General features: G+C 36.4%; 4 protein-coding genes and 2 pseudogenes across 10 annotated transcripts; 1 reads left to right on the top strand and 5 right to left on the bottom strand.

Annotated features, from left to right (window-relative positions):
• Nucleotides 1-2,458: 2,458 nt before the first annotated feature.
• LOC104779821 (D-cysteine desulfhydrase 2, mitochondrial) lies at nt 2,459-4,552 on the bottom strand. 4 transcript variants are annotated; one of them, XM_010504216.3, is made up of 7 exons: nt 4,399-4,552; nt 3,975-4,283; nt 3,838-3,880; nt 3,425-3,754; nt 3,195-3,324; nt 2,913-3,083; nt 2,459-2,806 (listed from the first exon to the last, which is right to left on the bottom strand). In XM_010504216.3, the coding sequence occupies exons 1-7, from the start codon at nt 4,474-4,476 to the stop codon at nt 2,581-2,583; spliced, it is 1,287 nt and encodes a 428-aa protein (XP_010502518.2). In that variant the 5' UTR covers nt 4,477-4,552; the 3' UTR covers nt 2,459-2,580. The 4 variants fall into 4 exon arrangements, 2 of the variants coding, with proteins under 2 accessions (XP_010502518.2, XP_010502517.2); XM_010504215.3 differs by having other exon boundaries at nt 3,425-3,772; nt 4,399-4,550; XR_015596559.1 differs by lacking the exon at nt 3,195-3,324 and having other exon boundaries at nt 3,325-3,754.
• A 165-nt stretch (nt 4,553-4,717) lies between these two features.
• Nucleotides 4,718-6,279, top strand: LOC104783532 (F-box protein DOR pseudogene; annotated as a pseudogene).
• A 134-nt stretch (nt 6,280-6,413) lies between these two features.
• LOC147945360 (uncharacterized) lies at nt 6,414-7,196 on the bottom strand. Its single transcript, XM_087509222.1, has one exon. The coding sequence runs from the start codon at nt 7,194-7,196 to the stop codon at nt 6,414-6,416; it is 783 nt and encodes a 260-aa protein (XP_087365348.1).
• Nucleotides 7,197-15,908: 8,712 nt separating this feature from the next.
• On the bottom strand, nt 15,909-16,525 carry LOC104779820 (uncharacterized). The gene has a single exon (XM_010504214.2). The coding sequence runs from the start codon at nt 16,438-16,440 to the stop codon at nt 16,072-16,074; it is 369 nt and encodes a 122-aa protein (XP_010502516.2). The 5' UTR covers nt 16,441-16,525; the 3' UTR covers nt 15,909-16,071.
• Nucleotides 16,526-16,947: 422 nt separating this feature from the next.
• Nucleotides 16,948-20,414, bottom strand: LOC104779819 (ultraviolet-B receptor UVR8). Of its 4 annotated transcripts, none has more exons than XM_010504211.3 (6): nt 19,810-20,414; nt 18,960-19,194; nt 18,512-18,861; nt 18,025-18,426; nt 17,529-17,913; nt 16,948-17,417 (listed from the first exon to the last, which is right to left on the bottom strand). In XM_010504211.3, exons 2-6 carry the CDS (start codon nt 19,182-19,184, stop codon nt 17,175-17,177), a joined length of 1,605 nt encoding a protein of 534 aa, XP_010502513.1. In that variant the 5' UTR covers nt 19,185-19,194; nt 19,810-20,414; the 3' UTR covers nt 16,948-17,174. The 4 variants fall into 4 exon arrangements, with proteins under 4 accessions (XP_010502513.1, XP_010502515.1, XP_087366016.1 ...); XM_010504213.3 differs by having other exon boundaries at nt 18,960-19,207; nt 19,810-20,320; XM_087509890.1 differs by having other exon boundaries at nt 18,960-19,307; nt 19,810-20,253.
• Nucleotides 20,415-23,483: 3,069 nt separating this feature from the next.
• LOC147945359 (uncharacterized) lies at nt 23,484-25,999 on the bottom strand (annotated as a pseudogene).
• Nucleotides 26,000-26,068: the final 69 nt, after the last annotated feature.

Genomic DNA, 26,068 nt, shown 5'->3' with positions numbered 1-26,068 from the left:
CACATGAAAAATCTCGGTTCGAGAAGAAGACTCCCCAAAACCAACGACCAAAAACCATAATCTTGGTTTGCGTTTTTTTATATTTTCCTTTTCCTCAGATAAAATCAATCATAAAACAAATATTTTACTTAATACCACTTCTTGCTTACCACGTTTGCTTCTGTTTTTTTTCCGCATTTTCTTATACTAAAGATATTTTAAATTTCTTATTTGGTGTATGATTCGTTTTGGTAACCGTACATGGAATACCACCAATTTTACTCATGGCCGAATCTAATAAGAAATATTTTCATCCACTCGTTGGTTTTCGTTTAATGATTTCATTATTCTAATAATCTAATATGATTCTGAATATAATAGAGGTAGATATTTTATTTGAACTCTGAACTAAGTCATATTGACCGAACCTCTAAACATGAAAATCTTCGATTAGAGTTTAGTCCATCTCTTAAACCATTCATATACTATAATTAGGGTATGAATGGTGATAGTGGTTAGTACGAACAAATCGGTCCGCGGATTAATTCGTCCTAAAAATCGGATGGACAACAAATCGCTGCGGATCAACTCTATTTGTACACAAAACGGTTTGCAATTAGTCCGCAGCGATTTTTCTCTATTATCCCTATACGACATCACTGCAAACTCTATTTAATGAATGGTAAATAAAAAACGGTCTAATCCGTTGATAGATTTGTCCACCTTAAACGCTGTCACCATTCAGACTCTGATTGGGAGAGACTTTAAAGACTTTAAAATTAATTTAAAGTCTTAGAAGCCAAAATTTTACCAATGATTTTTATTATCTTTAAAAGTTTTAAAAGTCTAACTGCCCATTTTTTTAGTTTGTACCTACAAATTTTTAAAGCCACAAATGTGAGACTTTTTTGGCTGTTAAAAAATAAATAAATAAAAAAGTGGTAGTTATTTTTTCTCTTTCTTATTTTTTTATGATGATTGAAATAATAATAAAGCTCTCCACAAGTTTATATATATATTTTACATATTTTATATAAAATAATTATTCTTATATTTTTCTGTTTCTTTTAAGATCTATTTCAATAATAATTATTTTTATTTTTATTATCATCATTAATATCATCATTTCAATATTTTTAATAATAAAATTAACAGTTATAGATTTAAAAGTGTTTGTTACCGATCAAATTTTAACAGTTAAAGTTTATACAGTCAAAACATTTACAACCAAATTCTCAACAACTAAAATTTTAAAGTTAAAATCTTTACAGCCATAAGTAACAGCCGTTACCAATCGGAGCCTCGAACCCTTAGAATCCATGACTACCAATTGCACCAAAAAACTCGTCCTAGCCTCCTACGTGAATGGTGGTGATGGTGTAACTAGACACTTTTAACAAATTTTAGTAACTTATTGAATAAATTAATTATTAAATAGTTTACATTACATAAATATTTTTTTTACATAATACATAAGTATTTTTAAAACTTTGTAAAAAAAATTAAAATGTTTTCGTCAATTGTTTTACAGCTTTCTTAGTTCACTCAACAAACTTAAGACATTCAAAAACCTATCATTTATTATATTATTTAAATATTATACGAGACGATTGATCCAAAACTAAAAACGTTCTTCCGAGATGATTAATGAAGTCATATGTTAAAATCATACGGGGAAATGATTCAATTGTACCAATATAGGTGAGACAAAAACCTAACTTATATATATTTACAATTCACAACAATTGATTTTTAATATATTAATATATATATGTTAATTAACTATATACTGATAAATGATACATGATTAGAATTATATTAATAAGTGAATAGAAATTGAAAATAGTTAAATAATAACTTTATGTGAATTATTTATTTTAAAAGGAGTGCAAAATAAAAATAAAATAGGAAATACGCTATATATCTTAAGATTATGATGGCAAAGAAAATATAAAACTATACATCATGATATTCATAATATAGGAATAATATATATATGCAATACTAATATTCCAAAAAATTTAAGAACAGAGACAATTTAGATGACCGAAAAATTAAATATTTCATCGTATTTTAAGACAAAATATCATATCTTACATATATATATCTTACACACATGTTGAACGTAATGATGTACATGTATATGTTCAAAAAAATTCACATGTATCAGTTATTCCTATTACATGGGAAACCAAAAATTAATGTAGTTTTCTTGCAAAAATACAAAAGTTGGCATATTTTTGAGAATTTTCCCCTTCTTTTTTAGTCGAATTATCATTTATCTAAATTATTTTTGTTTATACGTACATGCATTTCAATTTTAAATGTACATAACATTTTTATATAAAATACTGTATTTTATATATCGTAGTTATGTACATAAATGTTAGTCACAATTTATATTTGATTATTTGCTAGCATTTTTGTCAACAATTTAGTTGTAAATCTTTGTGCTTAAACATTAAACTACATTTTTAAATATTAAACTAAAATTTCTTTATTTCGCACGGCTCTGAGGCCTGCTAAAACTGAACCCAAAACGAAAAAATTGGAGTTATACAAAAACATCTTTGGACTGCTCCGAGTCTTGGAAATTGTATCCTAATCTTTCAAGTTAGTGAAGCAAGATTTGTATCTTTGAGCAAGACCAAACATCCCTAGAGTGCCTCCAGTGTGAAGCATCACTACAATGCTCGATTTCTCATCCTGCACAAGCTCTGCGGCTATCTCCCAAGCAGCTAAAGTATACATCGGATCCACTAAAACACCCGTCTCCTGTGCAATTTTCTGACACTTCTCCACTTCTCCATCCAAGACCTTCCCAAATCTGCAAGAACGAAAGGAGATTGATAACTGATCTATCTAAGAAGTATCAATCAAACCACTTTATCAAGCTTCAAACTTGGTGTGAAAGGAAGAAGTTGCATGCGTACTTTCTCGGATGTTGACGATCTACCCATTTGATCATATGATTCATATCCAAGCTGCTGCAGACGACCGATGCAGGAAACTGCCTTGTAAATTCTGCTATCAAGCGATCTTCATGTCTTTTGTAATTTTCGAGTGTATCAGCTAGCATCACCGCATTGATCTCCCATGGAAGCCTGAAAAGAATGTTAAGTGAGATAGTAATCAAGATGCTTAAAGCTTAGGTGCACGAGAAACATACAGACACAAAGTCTATATATCGATAAATCTTGTGAACAAAGCCTAACCCTAAACACATAGCTGCAACTCCTAAGCCCACAGTAGTTGTTCCAGTACCAGCATCAACTACAAATCTGACCGGCTTTGTCTTTCCGAGTACATGATCTTGTGACAAGTACTGCACTAACCGAAACATACCTGCGTTGTGACAAAGTCCCTTGTTAAACGATAATCTTGGTCAGTTCTTCCACAGTGATTTGGTCCACTACCTAAAACCATATCCAAAATCGATCTTTACCAAGTAATGCAAGAGCATCTCCAGCGCCTTCATTGACAATCAAAACCTTTCTACCAGAATTTTTGGAACTCAACAGATCATCCATTTTTGCAACATCCACAGCCTCAAGTCCCTCAACAATGTCTTTAGCCCATAAGACAGAACCATCTTCCCCAGAAACCAGATCCGCGTAAGTTCTCAGCATTTCCTCTCTATTGGCATACCTCGATCTTGGAACATACTGAACATTTCCATACATAGTTGAAACAAGATTATAACCAGTCAAAACCTCAGGCTGTTCTCCACGTAGTAGCAAATGTGATCTTAGACCTCTCTCGGCACAAGAAACAGCTGCAAGATACAAAACACCTGATTTCTATTTCAATCTAAAAACTAATTCGATTTAGTTCTCTAAAAAGATTCAAAACATTTACCAACTGCAGCTGTATGTGCACTTTGACAACCTCCACATGTAACCTAATAATACACAACCCAAAAAGTTCTAAGCTTTACAAAAAAAAAAAAAAAAACCAATTAATTGAGAGATATTGAAAGAGATCACATTTCTCACCACATCAGTGAATTTATAATCTTCAAGAAGTGGTAACAAAGCATCAAGCTTTCTAGCTTTGTTACCATTCACAAGAGGATGTAAAAGATCATCTCTAAGAATGTAAAAAGACGAATCTTGATTTCTCTTTAACATCTCATCACCGAGATGTGGACGAGTGTTGTTGGAAAAAGAGAATTTTTCAATTCCTTTGTCAGAAGAAACACTTATCTCCTGAATTGGAGATGCAGGACTCTGTAATCCCCATTTTCTATCGAGTAATCTGGACACAAACTCTCGTGACTCGTGCTCAGAAGAAATGGGTACTCTCTGAAATCGAATTAAACACACAGTGAAAACATCATCCCCAAAACGCAATTGAAAAAAAGTTCAGATTTTTATTTTTATTTTATTTTGTGAAGACACAGAGAACAGAGAGGATGACCTGAGAAGACGAGTGAAAGTGATGCAGATTTGATTTTGTAGTCACAGCGAAAAAGGTTGACCGTTGGACGACCTTCATCGACGCTCGCTACTCTGCAAAACTCTTACTTGTATCGGCTAAAAGAGTGTTTACGGAGAAGATGACGCATCATCCACGCGCGTCTGATTCGCACGTGCTTACTCACACGTGACTTGGTTTAGGCCTGGGTTAAGGCCCATTTGTTATGGGCTACTTCGTAAATCTATAAGCAGTACAACAAAGCTTTACATTTCTCGAATTCAGTTACGATATTTTCTGATCTCATCAACTCCTCACTTTTGAATGCTTTTGGTAAAAACTAAAACTAACTACGGGACGACTAGGGTTGAAGGCAGTGTTCTACTCTCCGCCATGAAAACACGGCGGCAGCATGACTCTGAGGAAGCTCTAACCATTTCCCGTCGCAATACACAATCTCCAAACGGAAGAGCAAACTCAGAGACGATCCCAACAGATATCATTTTCGAAATACTCTTGAAACTGCCGACGAAAACTATAGCAAGATGTCGCTGTGTGTCGAAGCTCTGGTCCTTGGTACTTGTCCGTCCAGATTTCACAGAGCTGTTCTTGACCAGATCTTCAACTCGCCTGCAACTACTGTTTGCCTGCGAGAAAACAAGGTGAGTTGTTCTTCTTCACATCACCACAGTTTCAAAACCCAGATGAGAACTCGTCTCTAGTGTCCCCTAGTTATCAGATGAAAGTTCCCTTTGAAGGTTTTTATACCTCTCAAATCTGTGGTCCTGTCGGCAGTTTGGTCTGTCTTACACATCAACGGGTCTTAAAGGGAAGGAAGGAAACAGTACCAATGATATGCAACCCCAGCACTGGACAAGCCTTACCTTTACCCAAAGTGAAGACAAGGAGGGTTAATGTGAGAACCTTTTTTGTTTATGATCCCATTGGTAAACTATTCAAGTTATTGTCCATGACCCGGGCATGTTATGGAAACGACAAGAAGAATTGTGAGGAGTATCAGGTTCTGACGTTAGGTACTCAAACACTATCTTGGAGAATGGTTGATTGTTGTAAACCCCATCATCCTGCACACGATGGGATATGCATTGATGGTTGTTTGTATTACCAAGCTATGGTCGGTCTAGGTTCAGATGTTTCTACTATAGTTTGCTTTGATGTTAGCTCTGAAACGTTTAGATTTGTTAAGAAAGCTAGGGGCATGGCCCTGTATGGTGATTCAGCTATGGTAAACTATGAGGGTAGATTAGGTGCAATTCAGTCAGATGGGGCTTATGGAGAAGTTTTTTGCCACACTAGACGTCTTGAGTTGTGGGTTCTAGTAGACGCTGAGAAACATGAATGGTCGAAGCTTGTATATGCATTGCCTCCTATGTGGAAGAATGTTGTTGCACAGACTCAGTTATACATTGTTGGAAGGACCAGTACTAATGATATTGTGTTGTCGCGGCGCTGCACATCGGATGTTTTCTACTACAATTCGGAGAGGAACACAATGATAAGAGTTGAATTCCAAGGAATGGATGTGTTTAACCATCTTAGATCTAGAGTCCACACCTTTCTGAACCATGTGGAGGACGTGAAGCTTATGCAACTGTAACAGATCATGGGCTCTTAGTGTTCATTTGTCTCTTACGACACTATGTTTATTCCTTCTGCAGTAATGGTTCATACATTGAGGAATGGTTGTTAAGTTTAAGCCTTTTTAATACTCTCTTATTCATGAGTAAGCCACTTTGTGACTTATTGATGAGTTCTTATGTTAGTCATCCGTAGGTTGAAGACCACATCTAAGGTCTCTAAATCTCTAGCATGTCCCATTTTTATTTATGTAATAAGATATTTGTTATGCTACCTTGAATACAAGCAGAGTGGCTACTTTCTTTTTTTTTGAATCTAATGTTAAATTATATTCAAAAGAAAAATAAAAACGTTTTTACAACTTGTGCAACATAGTTTGAAAGTAAAGAGCTGATTGAAAAACCAGTTCAATCCTTAGGTTAAGCTCTAGATTGTAACCACATTTGGAAAGCCTCCTCATACCGCCTATCTCCCATGTAGCCTATGGCAAGAAGCTGGTCTCGCACTTGCCTATCCACCCACGCAATGATAGTAGCTGCAGGCTTCGGATCCTCACCATGCCTGCGACCATTGCTTTCTCTCCAAATCGTGTAGATAACTGCTTGAAAGACATAGCAAAGAAGAAAACCCTCCACCCGCGGTAGTTGAGAGCTAGAGATGTGATCAAGAAGGGAACCCCAATCAGTGGTGAACCGGCTTTTTAATAGTCCCTTGGCAAGAGCAGACCAAATAGGGGAGACAAAATCACAGCTGAAGAACAGATGGTCTTTGGTTTCCATGGTTAGGTTACAGAGCACACAAGTACCCGCAGTCCTCCCATTCCACGCAACCATACGCACACCCGTCGAGAGACGATCTAGAACAGCCAACCAAGCGCAGAAAGAGAACTTAGGTGTTGCGTGACCAAACCATACGCCCCTATGCCATGACACCGTAGTGGACGTCGTCCTAATGTGATTCCAAGTATACCGGGTTGAAATTTTTTGCCTGAAAACATAATTTCTTCCTCTCCAGAGCACTCTATCAGCATATTGCTTACGGTGTTCCCATTGCAACAACATGGCGTCCTCAATCGCATTCAAATGATCAGCACGGTGTCTTCTCCGACGACGGCGAGCCCACACTGCTGCCACAGAGCTCTGCCAATTGATCCCCATATCAAAAACACCATGATCGCCTACAACATCAACGAGTGCACCCATATTTGACCAGTTATCGAACCAAAAAGAGGTATTCTCCCCATTCCCCACTTCAACTTTACAAAATGTTTTTGCCAAATCCCGATGCTTAAGAAGTTTGGGCCAAATCCAAGAACCCAAGCTAGTTGTACTCTTAAGCGACCAAAAGGAAGCTTACTTTAGTAGAGTTGTGTGAACCCATTGCACCCATAGGGAGTCACCCTTAGACACAATCCTCCATATCAATTTTAAACAACACACGACATTAGCCTCATGCAGAGACCTCAGACCAAGACCTCCCTCACACTTGGGTCGACAAACAACCTCCCAAGCCACCTTAGCTTTCCTAGTGCTCATCTCTGTCCCCGACCAGAGAAATGCAGAGCACATGGAATTTATCTCATCTAAACACTCCCTAGGTAACCAGTAAGCTGCCAGCCAAAAATTGCAAACACTCCACAAAACAGAAGAGATTAAGTTAAAACGTCCTGCAAAGGAGAGGTAACGAGCCGTCCATGATTTAATCCGTTTCCGAATCTGCTCCAACAAAGGGGAAGAGTCCCCAGTTGTAAGACGTTTGGTAACTAAAGGTAGTCCCAAATAGCGAACCGGTAGCGTACCTATGGCAAATGGGAACGAGGCAGAGTCTAGGGGATGGGCTATGTCCCCAGCCAAATATAGTGTGGATTTCTCCATGCTTATCGTGAGACCTGAGAGCTTCGCAAAGTGGTTAAAAACATCAACAATACCCTCAATAGATCGAGTCTTGCCATCAGAGAGAACCATGAGTCCCCAGAGTGGCTACTTTCATTTTTCCTTGTTTCCTATTCTATCATCTTATCTCCTTGATATTCATTTAAAAAGCTACATCTCTTGTGGCAGATTCAGCAAGGGGATGCTAGATAGTCTTATTATTGCAGACTCTTTAAATACTAATCCAAAAACAGAGGATTCTAAATTTTGATATTCTTATGCTAGACAAAGATGGTAGAGTTTTAGATCTAAAAAATTATCATAATATTGCTATTTAAGTTAAGATCACTTAAGCTTAATTGCCAAAAAAGAGGTTGTGAAGCTAGTTTTGTTCCATATTGATTGTATCAAGAGTTGAAAACTTCTCGAGAAAACTAAGAAGCTTAAATAAATCAAATGCTGCCTACCCATATTCCTGGACGAACTGATAATGAGATATGTAGCAACGGTGCTCGTATTATAGACCTTTGGTCAACATGGATTCCAATTTTTTTATGATAGTTGGGTTTGATGTTAGGTCTAAAACGTTCAGCTTCGTCAAATTCATGAAAGAGAATTTTAATATAAAACTATATCCTAAATGTGAAATTGAGAACCCAAATCTAATGTGTGCTATAATTGTCCATAAAATTTGTTTTAGTGTTATTTTAGGGTATTTCTCTTTAATAAACTATACAGAAAAATTAGGTTTATGGGATAAGTATATAAATTATATAAATTATATAGTGGAATAAGTATAGATTTTGAGTTATGGGTTCTGGAAGACGCGGGAAGATATAAATGGTCACAACTTATATACATATGGGTATTGTTTAGGCAAAAATAATCGATTCGTTTAGAGTCTACGAAACAAGAAATAGTTGTTGAATAGTCGTTTTTATTGATCAATGTATCGAGCTCAAATACAAGAGTTTAAGGCACAGCGAGTCAATTTAGGAACCCTAGCAATGCTTTGGAATTGAGTCGTGTGGTTGTGTTTTAGGTCTCTTGTTTTGCTCTCGATTTCGCTCCGTATTGTGTCGATATCGCTCCCTTTTTATAGAGAAGTCTCTTTACCCTAATCTTCATGGGATTAGGGTTTGTGTAACCGCCTCTAGATGAGATAAGGTCGTTTCGAATATTCTCTACACGAGATTGAGTCAAATATTTTCTTGATAATGTCGTAACAAACCAGAGTCGGTCACAAAGTCCAATTACAGCCCGTATTGACTCGTTGTTTGTCGTTACAGCCCGTATTGGCTCGTTAATTGTTGTGTCGGCCCGTATCGGCTTGACGGTTGCCATTACGGCCTGTATTGGCTTGATGTTTGCCGTTACGGCCCATATTGGCTTGATGCTGGTCATTACGGCCCGCGTTGGCTTGATGCTTACCGTTACGGCTGGTATTGACTTAATGTTTACCGTTACGGTCGGTATTAACTCAATGTTCTAGAGAATGCATAATTCTCTATTATTTATAGAATATATCACAATTATAATAGAATTTATTTATTATAATTTATATGATTAAAATTATGCCCAACAGTTTTTCCTACACTCTCTATTTTCTTAGTAAGAATTTAGAGAGTAGTATAGACAAATGGTATCATTTTAATAAACTATAAATATTAAGCTAAATATTTGTATAAGTCATGACATACCTTTAGATGTAGCTGTTTTCTCGCACTTGATTAATTCGCTGCCTTCCATTAACGATGTCGTGATCCATATCGTGATTTTGTAGTTTTGGGACGATGTTTACCCCATGGCAAGACCTGTGACAATGTTTGTCATCAACGGTTTATCAAATTGACTGTGCATTGGCTTTATATTGACAATTTTGTCATAGCCAATTTAAGGAATTGGTTTCACATTGACTCAACAATGACAATTTTGTCATAGCCAATTACATTGACTCAACAATGACAATTTTGTCATAGCCAATTTAGTGAATTGTCTTCCCATCGGCTCTAAAACGATATAGTTGTCGTAACCAATTTCTTGAATTGGCTACACACTGAACCCACATTGGTTCTAAAACCAAAATGCTGTCATAACCAATTTCTGGAATTGGTTACATATTGGTTCCGCATTGGCTCCAATTTGTCGGTCTTGCCTTCGCCAATTTGGTGAATTGCCTTCACATCGGCTCTAAAACGATAAAGTTATCATAACCAAAGTTACTTGAACTGGCCACAACTTGACTTTGCATTGGTTCCAATTCTTTTAATTGGATACACAATTGACTCAATGTTGGTCTAAGTCGATATTTGGCTATATCCACTTCATTGAATTGGCCTCACATTGACCCCGGATTGGCTCTAAAACGTCAATGTGGTCTTAGCCAATTTCTTGAATTGGCTTTACATTGATTCCACATTGGTTCAGAAACGACAGTGCAGCCATAACCAATTTCTTGAATTTGCTACATATTGATGCATCAGCTATAAATAGAGAATGTGGTTCCTAACCAATTTCTTGAATTGGCTACACATTGACTATACATTGGTTTTCAATAGACAATGTGGTTCCTAACCATACATTGGCTTTAAATAGACAATATGGTCTCTAACCAATTTCTTGAATTGGCTACACATTGACCCTACATTGTCTTTTAAATGACAATGTGGTTCCTAACCAATTTCTTGAATTGGCTTTATCTTGACTCTGCATTGGCTAAAAATGACAATGCGGCCATGACCAATTTCTCGAATTGGCTTTATCTTGACTCTGCATTGGCTAAAACGACAATGCGGCCATGAACAATTTCCTGAATTGGCTATATCTTGACTCTACATTGGCTAAAAATGACAATGCGGCCATGACCAATTTCCTGAATTGGCTATATCTTGACTCTTCATTGGCTAAAAATGACAATGCGGCCATGACCAATTTCTCGAATTGGCTACATACTTACTATGTATTGGCTTTAAATAGACAATGTGCCTTGAACCAATTACATGAATTAGCTGGAGACTCACCATGTATCGCTTTTAAATAGACAATGTGGCTTTAACCAATTACATGAATTGGCTACACATCGACTCTACATCGGCTATTACATAACAATGTGGTACCTAACCAATTTCTTGACTTGGTTACACATTGAGTCTACATTGGCTTTTAAAATTACAATGTGGTTCCTAGCCAATTTCTTGAATTGGCTACACATTGATTCTACATTGGTTTTTAAATGACAACTGGCCATAGCAATTTCATGGGATGAATTATAATTGCTCTCCCATTGGCAATTTTGTCATAGCCAAATACTTTATGCTCGTGACATAATCCGGGTTTGTGACCCAATTAAAGCGTTTCGTAGCTCATTTACTGTTAGCAAGTGTTTTGCTGTCAAGTTTGCTAAGCTTGGACCCGACCATCAGGTGGATTCCAGATTTGTTACGTTCCTATAGCGACGTCTCGCTAATAGGCAGTTGTAGCGAATGTTTCGCATTTCAGGTGATTCCCTATTTTCTGCAGAGAGCCTATTGTTCACGTATTCGTGTATCAATGGCCTCACTACTATATGAACAACTTTAGGACCATGTCATGTGTTGTAAGTTATGTTTATCTTGTATCGTGACAAGCTTCACATCGAATGACATGATTTTATTGTCTTGCAACAAGATTTATGGCGCATGTTCATGACATGAGTTCTAAGTTTTAGTAGAGAACATCTTGAAGATTTGTGCATCAAGTGTCTCACCATAAGATTCTTGTTAACGAGTGTTTCGTTGTCAAGGTTTTGCATCCAGTGATTCATCACATAATTTGCTCGCGCCTGCTTCCGCAACTGGTTAGCAGTGACTATCATATTGAAAAATTGCTTCCTCGATGGGTAAGCATCCATAAATTTTTCAATTTTGTCGATTATCTAGCATTGGTTCTCCAAGGGTAAGCACTTTTCTACTGATTTTTGTCATCAACACATGGCTACCAAGTTAACAAAGTATACTCTCATAATGGGTAATGAGTTACTAAAAACTTAGTTATTTTATATCAAAAATCTATCAATGTTAAAAGAAGTAAAACTAGAACTAAAAACGAAAATGAATAATAACTTAAGTTATAAAACCTTTCAATAACCTGATACCACCATGCCTAACCAAATCAAGACGTCGTTGATGTCTTTGTCATTTTGACAATTTGCGCTCCTCACTTTCAGTTTTGTTTAAAGTTTGACAAGGTTCCTCACCATTACTTATGATGCTAGTGTATTCGCTTTGATGTCTTTGGTAAGGTTTATCATCTCGTGTTGATTTTTCGTTTCTCACTACGCGAGAGTCAAAATGTGAAGAATGTCGATGTCGATACGATGTATTTTCTTCCTATTTTATTTGTGCCCATGCCCGCGAGAGCACATCTTCCATGGTTCTGCACTGATACTTGGTAAGTTCTTTGTACAAGTCACCATCATAAAGTAAACCTCTTTTGAATGCCGATATGGCAGTAGACATGTTGCAACTTGGTATTGACACCTTCTCCTTGTTGAATCGTCCCACGTAGGCACGTAATGACTCATATCTCTTGTGTCGCACCTCATACAGATCATCTGCTGCCTTTTCGAGGTTTCTGCTGCTTGCGAATTGTTCATCAAAAAGATCCGTCAATGATGCAAACGAATTTATTGAGCCGTTTGGCAAGTTGATAAACCACTGAAGCGCAGCCCCCGTAAGGCTTGAGCCAAATCCTTTGCACATGGTAGCTTCTTGATATTCTCTTTGGATGGCCGTCGTGAACATTCGTTGTTTGTATTGCGCTATGTGGTTATCCGGGTCGGATGTTCCATCAAACATCTTCATTGTTGGTAGCACAAAATTTCTCGGCATCTCAGTGACTGCGATTTCATTAGAGAATGGTGTGTCAGTATACGAGTGTAATTTGCTCTTCCGAATTGGCTGAGCTACACCTGGTAATCGTTCAATCATAGCTTCCATCTCTCCAAATCGTTTGTTGAACATTACTTCCAAGTGGTCGAATTGTCCATGCTCGATTCCTGTCATGCGCGGTGTGTTAACAACTCCTTGTTGAGCCAAATTTTCTTCTCGAACTAGGCTTTCATGTGCCTGCCTTGTATCAGGGTTTCCTCCGTCGTTCTCTTCCTGTCGAGGAGTTTCCAGTCGTCTGTCTTCCGTTATGGGTGTTCAATTATTGGTTCTAGGCGTTGAGTTAAGGTCTTTCATCTGATTCACTTGCACGCCGCGAAATCTAGTGCTTGCTTCGGTAAAAACTCTCCATGCTGTCACCAGCGAGGCGTTCTCCTCCCGTAGCCTAGCGTTATCTGCCTCGATCTATGTCAGCTTCTGCATTGCTTCGTTCAGCTTAGTAGTCAGGGCTTCAAGCTGAGCAGCGACATTCGCATCGATGTTAGCCGTATCACTTCTGTTTCCTGTCATCTCACGTAGTTTACTCTAGCCCCTCTCTCTAGTGCCAATTGTTTGGGCAAAAATAATCGATTCGTTTAGAGTCTACGGAAACAAGAAATAGTTGTTGAATAGTCGTTTTTATTGATCAAAGTATCGAGCTCAAATACAAGAGTTTAAGGCACAACGAGTCAATTTAGGAACCCTAGCAATGTTTTGGAATTGAGTCGTGTGGCTGTGTTTTAGGTCTCTTGTTTTGCTCTTGATTTCGCCCCGTATTGTGTCGATATCGCTCCCTTTTTATAGAGAAGTCTCTTTACCCTAATCTTCATGGGATTTGGGTTTGAGTAACCGCCTCTAGATGAGATAAAGTCGTTTCGAATATTCTCTACACGAGATTGAGTCAAATATTTTCTTGATAACGTCGTAGCAAATCAGAGTCGGTCACAAAGTCCAATTACAGCCCGTATTGACTTGTTGTTTGTCGTTATAGCCCGTATTGGCTCGTTAATTGTTGTGTCGGCCCGTATCGGCTTGACGGTTGCCATTATGGCCCGTATTGGCTCAATGTTTTGCCGTTACGACCCATATTGGCTTGATGCTGGTCGTTACGGCCCGCGTTGGCTTGATGCTTACCGTTACGGCTGGTATTGACTCAATGTTTACCATTACGATCGGTATTAACTCAATGTTCTAGAGAATGCATAATTCTCTATTATTTATAGAATATCACAATTATAATAGAATTTATCTATTATAATTTATATGATTAAAATTATGCCCAACAAATATGACAAATAAACTAAACTCTACTGTAGCAGTAGCATCGACAGAAAGACAAACATCGAAGTTGAAATCCAAGGGATTCACACCTACTTATACCAAGTAGACGATCGTGAAGCCAGCTTATAAAAGTTTTTAAGGCTTTATAACGGTGCTAGTTTGGTTCTTAAGACGTGACCATGTTATTACGTTACTGGTTTGGAAATAAGTGAACTTAAGCCTTAGTTGGTTTAAACTTAACATCTTCATGGTTAGGGCTTTTGGTGGTTCAATAATCAACCAAAGCAACACATCAACAACACAACACGGTAAAAGGTTTTGGCCGATTACCTTTCTCGGCAACTCTTCTCAAAGTTCTACTCGGCGGCTCGACAGTTAAGGTGGTCCAAACCATAGTGGTTAGATTGCTTCGACAATCCAAAGCAACAAAACATATATATAAATCCCAAATTTGGCTCACGGGTTTACATTTTCGATGAAGACGCTAAGACGGTTCACGCGGTGGCACATCGTAAACATAAGTACACAACAATAGTCTTCCGTGGCTTGGGTGATGTGGAAGCAGAAATGATTATTACTGGATATTAAAAATGAGCCCTATTAATTTAAATGTTTTTATATAGATATCTCTTATATAATAATAAAGAAGTATTTTTAAGAAAATGCTGATGTGTCGTTCCTAGAGAACTCGATATATTAATGAATTTATTGTTCTCATTTTTATGGATATTTACACATAATTGCCAACTTAAATGATTAAGGAATATCCCTTTTCAATTAATTAAAAAAATCAAACATTTCAATATTAAAATATATTTTAATCATTTTTATAACATATTTAATTATTATAACATTATTAGATCTAAAACATATTTAAAACCCGAATTTATTCACCTATTAAAAAAACCTGATTACTATTCACATATTTAAAATTTCCAAAATAAAATTATCACGATAATCATTATTATATGACTTATTTAATACCATTGGTATAATATTTTACGGGTGAAACGTATTCTTACATCAAAAAAAATGAACAAAATAAAAATCTTGCATAGATTGAAGAAAGATCAGATTATAAATTTATTTGATACATAGTAGTTTAATCTAAATATATTCTCACGGGTTATATATTTTGGTTTTACAAAAACAAATTTTACATCCTTGAAAATAACTTTACTCATAACACTAATTTTATGTGCATAGATTTATATCGTTCATAGTGCGGGTTGCTACCTAGTGTGAGTTTAATTGATGTGTCATTTCATGTTTACTCCAAAAATCTGATGTGTCATCATAAGAGTGCCGGCGACAGGAGTATGCAAGGTATGCATTTGCACTGGGACCAATTTAGATTAACATAAAAAGTAGTATATTTTAAAGCCTAAAAAGAATTTTCAAAAACAATTTATATGTAACTAAGGCCATTTTTCTAAAATTGAACCGGAGCCATAACAATATTTTCAATATTTACACCGGCCTGAGAAACTCTTTGTTCTTTTGTTGTATTGACACCACACATGTTTATTTACATCTCAAAATCATGAGTTCGACACTTACAATGACTTGCTACTCTACCACCTCACAAGAAGTAGTAAATTGCATCTCATATTCTCCACTAGATCAGATACAAAATATTATAGTACGATCTGGAGGGAGTATAATGGAAGGAGCTAGATATGGTGAAACATCATATTAGCTCCAACCATGTGACTCATCATTTGAAATTTTGGATGGTAGACAAATAAATTCGCAATCATCAACGGTTTAAACTGTCGGAGATATATGATTTGAATGGATATTGTTCACAACATATTATAAAATATAAATAATAAACAAAAAAAACACAAAATATATATTGACATGCAAAAAATCATGTTGTCATTAAGAAAACAAATTTTTGATCATATTTAATATTTTTTGTATCATCCCAGTTATATGATGTACGAAGGGACGGACAAATACTTATACATCTATAAGAAAATATTACAAAATATTAATTTCACGCGCCGATCACAACTCTAGAAAAAGAAGAACGATCCAACAGCTGCAGCAACAACAAAAACAAAACTGGAAGCTACATTGACTTCACTTGCAGAAGTTTTTTCAGGTGGTGGATAGTTAGCATACGAAGAATCGCTTCCAATAGGTCCGGCGACTGCTACCTCTTCATCTCCGGAAGAATCATCACTGGGCGCAGGAGCTGTATCGTCGTCGGCTATTCCAATAGTATTGTCATCTACCGGTACATCACCTTCACTGCCATCACCCGGAGTTGTAGCAGCGGGAGTTGAGGCGGTGGTGGTTGACGGTGGTTTATCAACAGCTGATACAATCACAACGGAAATAGCAACAATAAAAAGAAGGAAAACTAGGTGAAGATGCGCCATTATTTTTAGTTAATTATTTAGTATTCCCTAGAAAAACTTTTTTTTTAAATGTTTTAGGGGTATTGTCTTTTATTTATTTATTTAATATCTAAAATTCTGTGGTGAGGCTCTTTGTTTATATAGTTGCTTGATCAAAGTGCGAAGATAACGCACTAAAAATAAGGTTTGCCATATATATTAACGGCTAGGGAAAATGCTATTTTTTTTTTCTATCACTCTTTTATCTGTGCTCAAACGGGAAAATGCTATTATTCATATATCTTCTACTTCTAATTAAGCTTCTTCTGTTTGTCTCAATTAGTCAATCTTATCAAAAATTATAGCAAAACCATTTAATAAATAGAAATCTTTTGCCCAAGTTTCCTTCTATCGATATTTTTAGTACTCTAATTAAAAACCCAACAAAAATGGAAGAAAAAAAGAAAGTATTTTTAATCATCTCAAACCAAAAGAAAAAAAAAATTAGAAAACATTATATTTAGGCTTTTATAGAAATGAAATACAAAGGATCAGACAATAAATCGATTAAATGAAATTATGTGACAATTATTAACAACATAACCTAAATCATCCATGAACAACAAATTAGAATAATCTAAAACCCTATACAATGAAATGTTAAGACAAGTTCCTTAAATTTCTGTCCCCCCTTTGGTACAACCTTTATAAACATACATAAAAGAAAACGCAAATTTCTTGCGGTCCAAACGCAATTTTTTGCCAACGAAACCGCGCTAGCTGAGATCTATATCCACTTTTTCCGGTAAACACCTTTCTGATTGGTTTCTACCAAGCTCTGTTCCAAGCTGACCCTTATCGCCTGCACCAAACGCGTATAGCTTCCCTGATTCCGTAAGCGCAAACGTATGAGCGTTCCAATATAAAGAGTTCGTTAGACTAATCTGAACCATCCGCTCATTCGCTTGTTTCAGCGATGTTACTACCGCTGGACTCAACACGTTTGCAATCCGATTACCCTAACAAGATAAAACAAAGACAAGAGTCAAATGAGCTTTAACGCAGGTTTTACAGACAAATAATAAAACGCTAAAGTGTGTTATAGTCACATTTTATAGTCAAGCCCTAACCTGTTCATCAAAGACAGGATTGTGACCGAGACTAGCGGATTCGCCGCAGCCAAACGAAAAAACATCGCCATCATCCGAGACCACAAAAGTAGTGTAATCTCCTGTTGCAACATGAACTGCCTTTACATGACTTAGCCCTTCAACAACCTTAGGAACTGATTCACATTCCTCGCTACCGTGTCCTAAGCATCCATATCTTCCCCAACCCCAAGTGCACACTCTTCCATCCTGACCTACCACCGCGGCATGCCAAGCACCTGCTGCAACCACCCTTGGTTGAAGATTTAATATCTTAAACTGATCGATTACCTTAGGATACTTCTCATCCGTTCTTGAGCCGTGACCTAGTTTGCCTCCCAAACCGCAACCAACCGAGTAAACCGACCTAAAATAAGCATACATTTCAAAATTATAGAACATGACCTATAATATTGTCGAGCCAGCCTAAAATTAGATAGGTAGCTGAAAAAGAAAGAGTGTATAAGAAGATACTCACATGCCATTTGGTTGACAAGCTAAGGCAAGAAGGTAGCAATAACCAGCAGCAATCTGTACAACGGGTACATTCTCGAGTGGGCCTAACAGAGGATGTGGTTCGACATCCGCAGCCTCGGTTCCATGTCCTAGTATACCTTCTTTGCCCCACGAGAATGTATAAACCGTTCCTTCTCGTGAGAGAACAGCAGTAAAGTAATTACCTATAGCCGCTTGCACAACAAATATGTTCTTCAAAGATGTTACAAGCTGAGGAGTTGTAACCGGTTTAGTCCCTTGCCCTCCATGTTCAGCTTCCCCGAAACAATCTTTTCCACACGCATAAACTTTCCCGTCATCGCTTATTAGCATTGTCCGACCAGCACCAGCAGCTGCTTGGATGATTCGTATCCCCTGCAATGATCTGCACACATCACGATATAACACTCCATCAACCCAAGAGCATATACGTTTCTTCTCTTTTCAGTCTTGATGATGATGAAATTGACCTAACAGGTTGGATTGGAGCTTCTTCCTCGGTATGGCCGTGTCCAAGCTGTCCAGAGTTGTTATAACCGAAGGTATAAACTTGGCCTTTCGATGTGACTGCAATACTATGACCAGGACCAGCAATTGCTTGAGATTTCTCTCTTCGGCAACACGCTTCACCAGCCAGCAAAAACCTAAGGACCAATTTCCATGATCCTCCGCATCTACGTTTCATCTCTTGACGTTCTTCTTCATTCATCCGTTTGAAGATCACCCTTTTATTACACATGTCAAGAGCAGCGAGCTCCGGTAAAGATAAATTACAGTCCGGAGCAAAGTTTGCTGGCTGGCTAAAGAAAGAGCATGTTGCCTAAAAACAGCAACAAAGATTAAAAAGAAATCAGCAGAACAAATCAAATCCTTCAAAAAATTTCAGTAAAGAGTTTTAGAGATTATCGAAACAAAAACCTCTAGATTAGCGAGGTCACGAGGATCCAATCTACATTCAGTGAGAACATGAAGGACAATAGAAGGGTTAGCTGCTAAAGGAAACTCTCCAGGAGTTGAGTCACCAAAGCAATGACGTTTTGGTCTCTGAAATGGAGACACTGGTGGAGAAGTAGTAGTCGAAACCGGTTGCTCCGGTAAGTTAATGTACTGTAAACCCGGTATTCCACTCGTTGTAGCATCCATTATTAACAATCTACAGATCACAACTAAGACAAAGTCACACTCTGACTTGTCTGAAATATGTAGAAAACACAGAAAATTCTGTAGTCTCAAGCTATCCGTTCAACAAGATCTAAAATTTTTGATCTACATAAGAAAACAGAAACTAGTAAGGATCCAAATCAAAATCAACTGCGGTAAAACAAAGTAGTCAAGAACAAGCAAAGTTACACAAAAAAAGCTGAAACCTTTGACTAATCAAGAACAAAGAAGAAAGAATCTATGAACAATCAACAGAGAATAAAAGAAGGAAACTTGGAAGAGAAGTGTAGGAATCAACAATGATGAGGATTATTCAATTAAGAAATGGATCTGATACGGAAGATTAAAAAGAAAAGATAACTGTTTGTCACACGCAAAGGACTTCTCCTTCTCCTCTGCACACGGAAACTCAAAAGTTTTGACCTTTCACCATGATCACAACAACAACAACAACAAAATAAACCCAGAAATCTACTTTGATTGAACAAACACATCAGAAGAGATCAATCAATTTGGGAAAATGTCAACTACAAAATAACATAATCTGATCATTACCCAGATTCGCAATCAAAGTCAAAATCAAAAGGAGCTGGATAAAAGTGATTACTTGTTTAAGTAAAAAAGGAAACTTTCAGCAAACCCATCTGCATCAAACCATCATAAACATCATCATCAACAACAACTCAGAGAAAATTCACGGTGAGATTGCTGTCTGATCAGAGCATAGAAGAAAGAATTGATCGGAGAATGTTCTGTTAAGAGGATTGACGGTGAAGAAAAAGGAAGAGAATTTTTCACAAATTTAAATTCCAAAAAGGAAAGTTTTTTTTTTTCGTTCTTTTTTTTTATAATTATGGTCCTGGGAAAGTCTGCAAATTTGGCGTTGAGAGAAGTGAATGAAGAGCAAAGAAAGAGATGCGGTGTCTCTATATGCGGACTTATAAAGCAATATCATTCAGATCTCTCTCTCTCTCTCTAATTAACATTATAACATAAAAAAGTTCTGATAATTGTGATTATGTATGCTATGTGTTTGATTGTAATGGTGTATAACATCATGATCCATACATGTATGCATGTGTATAGACAGACGTGTGCATCCAAAACAGAGTTTGAGTGGTAGAACAAGTTATCCATCCAACGGATCTTTATAGTTTAATATACGTTGAGAACAAAACTGATAGTATTTCCCAATAGTTTATTTAATAACTCATGAGTCCTGACATAGTTATCCACTATGATGACATCCTCATTCTTTTTCTTGGTCTTAATATCATTTTTTTGAAAATAAAAAATATTGTAATTTTCTTGAAAAATCAATTTTTATATTAAATCACTAGATATTCATTCGCGGTATACCGCATAACTATATTTTTTATTTAGAAATACAAAATATTTTTTTATTATATTAACTATATATGTATATAATATATTTTGTATTTTTTAATTTACTATAGTTTTACATTATGTAATGGTTTATTATATACAAGTTAGGATATCTTTATTATTCATTAAATTTAATTTAGTCAACAAATATTTGTTTTTGTGATTTTTCATTTTCATTTACAATATAGAGCTAATAGTATTACATAATATATTATATTTTTATAATTATATGAGTATACTATAATTTAACTTTGTAATTTTGGTTGTTTTATCTCTATATCATTTAACACTTTTGTATTTATAGTTGTGCAAGTCAATTAAAATGGTAGAGTGTTTTTTTTTGTAAAGTTTGATTTATATCAATTGTTTCTTATTAGTATGAATCAAAAATCTAGATATTAATATATTAGCTACTGAAAAACACTTCGGTGAAGAAGTAAATATTTTTTAACAATTTGTTGTCAGTTCGAGCCCCAAATTTTTTAAAAAAAATTAAAGTTATTATCAACAGTTTAATCACTTGGCTTTCAAACACATGAAAATTAAGTTATTATCAATAGTTTTTTAGAGAATAAATTAAATAAATATAAATATTTAATGATAATGGGTATTGGTCCAATACTTTTGGAAATTTGAATTGGAGAAAATATTCTTAAGTTAGATTCCAAATTTGATATTATTTAAAATAAAAAATAATTGTAAAATTAATATTAATAGTATGATTATAAATAAGTTCCAACTCCAGGATTTATTTCATAAATATCTCAAAAAATATATATATATATATATATATATATTTTAGTTTTGTCTCTTTTTTTTTCAAGGAAAAGATTTACTCAAACTTTAGTGTGTTTTTTTTTAATTAGGAATACATATGTTTGGAAGCAATACCAACCTGACTAATTACAAAGTGCAAGTTGTGGCTTCATCTACAAGAATATTTCACTTGTTTTTACGTAATTTTCCAAACAGATACTTAATAACCAAAACAGAATTACTATTTGAAGAATTTCCCATAACCATAAGCTAAACTATATTGAACCCAAGTCATTACGTGAAATTCAGATAAACTGATAAAGATTCCTTTCAATTTTAATTATAAACTATCATCAAGAGTTGCAAGGGACAGCACCCAGTAATTGGATATACTAAAACCTTATGTTAGACAGCAAAAAAAAGTAGGAGAAAAAGACTTCTTTGGGAAATAATGTTTATATTTTATGAGATGAGAACCACTAATATTTGGGAAAGAGTCATCACAATAATGAAACATTAATTTAGATTTTTTTTTCGTTCGGTGGCAAGACTTCTTACCTACACATAGAATTTGTTTTTTATTTAATATTCCATTATATTAGAAAAAGAGAAAAAATATGGTTAAAATCATAAACTTTCAAATTATGACCATTTTAATCATCAACTTTTTTGGAGGCCATTTTAAACATGAATTTCTATTTACTTACCGTTTAAATCATCAAACTTTGTTGGCCACAACGAATTGGACATGTCACTAAATTCTTAAATAGAGCAATCAGCCGGTATTAATAGGTCGTTAATCTTCCACGTTAGTGTCAAAACGACACCGTTTTGAACCCGAGAGAAAACAAAACAAAACCCCCAAATCGAAAACAAAATCCCTAATTCTCTTCTCCCCAATTTGATTTTTCGATTCTTATCTCAATCAAAAACTCTTATCTCATTCCTCAATAGATATGAGTTGCAATTCTGGGCAATCAAGTGGTGAAAAGAAAGTCCGTGGATGACATGGTGTTCCCTCGAAGTGTCATTGCGGCAAAGATGTTGTTTTCTACACATCAAACACGCAAGCAAACTCAGGAAGACCTTTCTTTCGATGTCCAAACAGAGGAGATGTATGTAATAGAATTGTTTTGCTTTTGTGTGTTTTCGAGTTTTGATTCAGGTTTTATGTTTTTTCAGGACCATTTGTTTTAATGGGTTGAAGAAAGTGTATATGAGGAAGTTGTAGATGCTTTACCCAAATTTTCTATCATTGGCAGAGAGATTGAAGATTTGAAGGAAAGGATTGAAAAACTGAAGGAAGATGGAATGTTGATCAAAAGAGACACTAAGAAATGGAAGTTGATGAGCTCATTGTGCTTGGTGTGTCTTACTTTTAGTGCCATTGCCATTGTGATCCTTTTTCTTAAAACCAAAAGTCAGAAATTTGTTCTTGGTTACTAGAGTCTTTTGTATTCTGTTTTGAGTTTGTGGTAATGTGACTTTGTAATGGTAGTTTGACAATGAAAGACTTTGTTGCAAGTACCAATTCATAAATAGAACTTGTTTTGACAACAAACCAAAAAGCTTGACAATAAAACAAACAAATCCTTAACAACATAGATAGGTTCTACTTTGGTCATTGCCCTTGTGAGAAAACAAAACAAAAAACTAGTTGGAACACTCAAACCATGATGCAAATCTACCAAGTCCTTGCCCTTGTGATCCTTCTCCTTGTGATCCTTGCGGTTGTGGTCCTTGTCCTTGTGATCCTTGCGGTTGTGGTCCTTGTCCTTGTGATCCTTGCGGTTGTGTTCCTTCTCCTTGTGGTCCTTGCACGTGTGCTCTTGATGCGTGTGCTCTTAAGACGTGTGCTCTTGATCCATGTGGAACATGTGCTCTTGATCCTTGTGGTACTTGAGAAGATTGAGGTACTTGAGAAGATTGAGATCCAACCGGTACTTGATGAGGTTGAGATCCTTGTTGTCCTTCATGAGCTCCTCCTTATGGTACTTGAGAAGATACTTGTGGTAATTAATGAGCTTGTGATCCTTGTGGTTGCGGTACCTAATTCAAGTGTATGTAAAAAAAAAAAACTTGTAAGCTATATGCTAACTTGCTTGTAATCTATGCTAAAACTTGTAAGCTATACTAAACCTAATATTTTCATGGTCTTCCTCTTGGTCTCTTTGGCACACTAATGGCAGTGGGATTTTTGAAAGCTTGCTTGTTGTGGCCTTCTTGATGACAGTTAGAGCATGTCATGATCCTTTTTTCCCTTGACATCTTCTTGGTATTTGAAGAAGACGAAGATTCATTTCTTCCTTTCCTCCGAGCATGGTTAGAAGGCCTTCCTGGATTTCCTCTTCTCCATGGTGGTGGCAATACAGGCAACCTATTCAGTCTAGGCCACAGTGGCATCCCTTGCACAGGCCTAATACCATCAAGGTATGTCTCTCGCCACCTTTTCTTTGTGTAGTAGTCAGAGGCATAATCCTCAACCTTCTCTTTTTTCCCTATTATCACACTTGCCGCATGAGAACATGGGATTCCAACCATTTGCCACTTCCTGCATCCACAAGTTCTTGCATCCATATCAACACTATAACCTACACCACTCTCCCATACCTCATGTATGTTGTTTCTGGCCATATATCTTGTGCAATATTGGGCTCCAGCAATTGCTTTTTCAATCTCTGCATGAGCTCTTTTTGTGAACTGTGTCTTCAACCTATCAGCTACGATAAACCTCTTTGCATTTCTGACCATGCACTGTCTTCATATGTCCTCAAGCAAATCCAACAAAGGCTTTCTCCTGGCTTGTCTAATAGTCATATTAAATGACTCACTGAGATTGTTAAGATTGTCATTGCAGCAAGTACTAATCTTGAAAAAAGCTCTTGACCATGTTTTTGGATTTGTAACTTGTAGAGTGGTGTATGCTTGAGGATTGTACTGCTTCAGTTCTGCCATATTGTCATTGAACTGCCCTGTGGTGTAGCTTCGTGCTATCCTCCAAAAAATGCGTTGTAGTTCTTGATCGTGGCTGTCTCGCTTCCAGTTATCCATTATGTGTTTTGAACATTGTTGATGTTCAGCCTGTGGAAGGATGTTACTGATTGCTTTAACTAAACCCTGCAAAAAGTCAAATTAACAAAAGGGTAAGTCTCGTATTGTAACCCGATACAACAATAAAAATAAAAAATGAAAGATGGGATACATACCGATTGTTTATCCGAAATGAGAGCTAAAGGTGTAATTGTAACCAAACCAAAACTGCTGAGAGATGTCTCAAAAACCAGTCTCAGTTATCATCATTTTCTATTTCTACAACTGCCCAAGGAAGAGGTACAATTCTATTGTCTCCATCCCTTCCAACTGCAGCTAGAACATGCCCTTTTATATCCCATTTTAAAAAAGCTCCATCTATCCCTATGATAGGTCTACAAGTTTTTTTCCATGTACCCTTTTGAGCTTTAAAATAGATATACAACCAAAAAAACCTCTGTTTGCTTCCAATTACCGGTCCAGGAACTATCTCAATCTCAAATTTTGAGTCTTTGTTCTGATTCAATACCTCTGCTTGATAATCCCATATTCTTGCAAAATGTGAATCATGACTAGCCTTTCTTGCACTCATCACTTTGGTCTTGGCCTTTGCACACTGATCTGGTGTTACTTCTAAGTTATACTCCCTCTTAATCTCAGTAGCCATCTCATATTTTGTAAGCTTTGGATTTATTCTCAACCTTTCCTCAAACAAAAATGCTATAGAAGACCTCTTCAACATTTTTGTATACTCTGACCTAACACATATATGCTCATTCACATAAACTCTAATTTGCATCTTATGCTTCCTCTTCTCATATGAGCAATACACTCTCCAAGGACATTCAACACCATCCTCATCAACATAGCAACACTTTGCACCAACCAAGAAAGCATTAGACCTATAGAGTTTAATGTTGTACCTTGTCTTCAAAGAATACATCAACACGGCAAGCTTAAAGTCATCGGGAGAGTTGTATGTTTTCTCCACTGCTAGCAAAGTCTCTGGATCAGACCAATCTTGAGGAGCTGCCTCGTCTTTGTCTTCTTCTTCGATGTCATTTTCGTCGTCCGACGACAAAGGATCTGGTATCTTCTCGTCGTCCCATATATCATCACCACTGTCAGAATCGGAACCAGCTTCCTCTGTTCTAACCATCTCTGGAAAATCATCTTCAATGTTTAAGTTAGCAACTTCTTCAATAGCCACTTCTTCGACATTAGCTTCTTCATCTCCACCATCTACTGCATCATCAACATCATTGCAATCCTCATCCATACACGGCGCAGTCATCTTCACTATCATGCTCCACTTCGTCATCTTCATCACTTCCATCATTTCTTTTTTTACGTTTTCGACGCCGACCTGAAGCTCCACCTTTACCTCTATTTCTTTTAGCTCCAACAATAGATTCAGATACAAACACAACCGGTTCACCACCTCCATCTCCGACATTAGAAACTGCAACGTCTTGCGGTGGAGGTGGAGCTCCATCTCCAATTCGAGCCTCTTCATCTAATGGGTTTCGATCAAACACAATTAGACTCAGTGGTTCATCTTCTGGTGGAGGTCGAGGTGGAGTTCCAACAAACGATATCACACCTTTATTTCTCACTTTCGGCATTTGAGACTGAGAAATTGATGGAAAAATCGAGATTTAAGGTTTGATTTCAAATTAGGAATTTTGTTTTCG

Source organism: Camelina sativa, chromosome 4 (assembly GCF_030686135.1).
Source record: "Camelina sativa cultivar CO46 ecotype springtype chromosome 4, ASM3068613v1".
Taxonomy (NCBI): Eukaryota; Viridiplantae; Streptophyta; class Magnoliopsida; order Brassicales; family Brassicaceae; genus Camelina; species Camelina sativa.
Note: the sequence above shows the minus strand (reverse complement) of the source record. Positions and strands in the feature narration are given on the sequence as shown.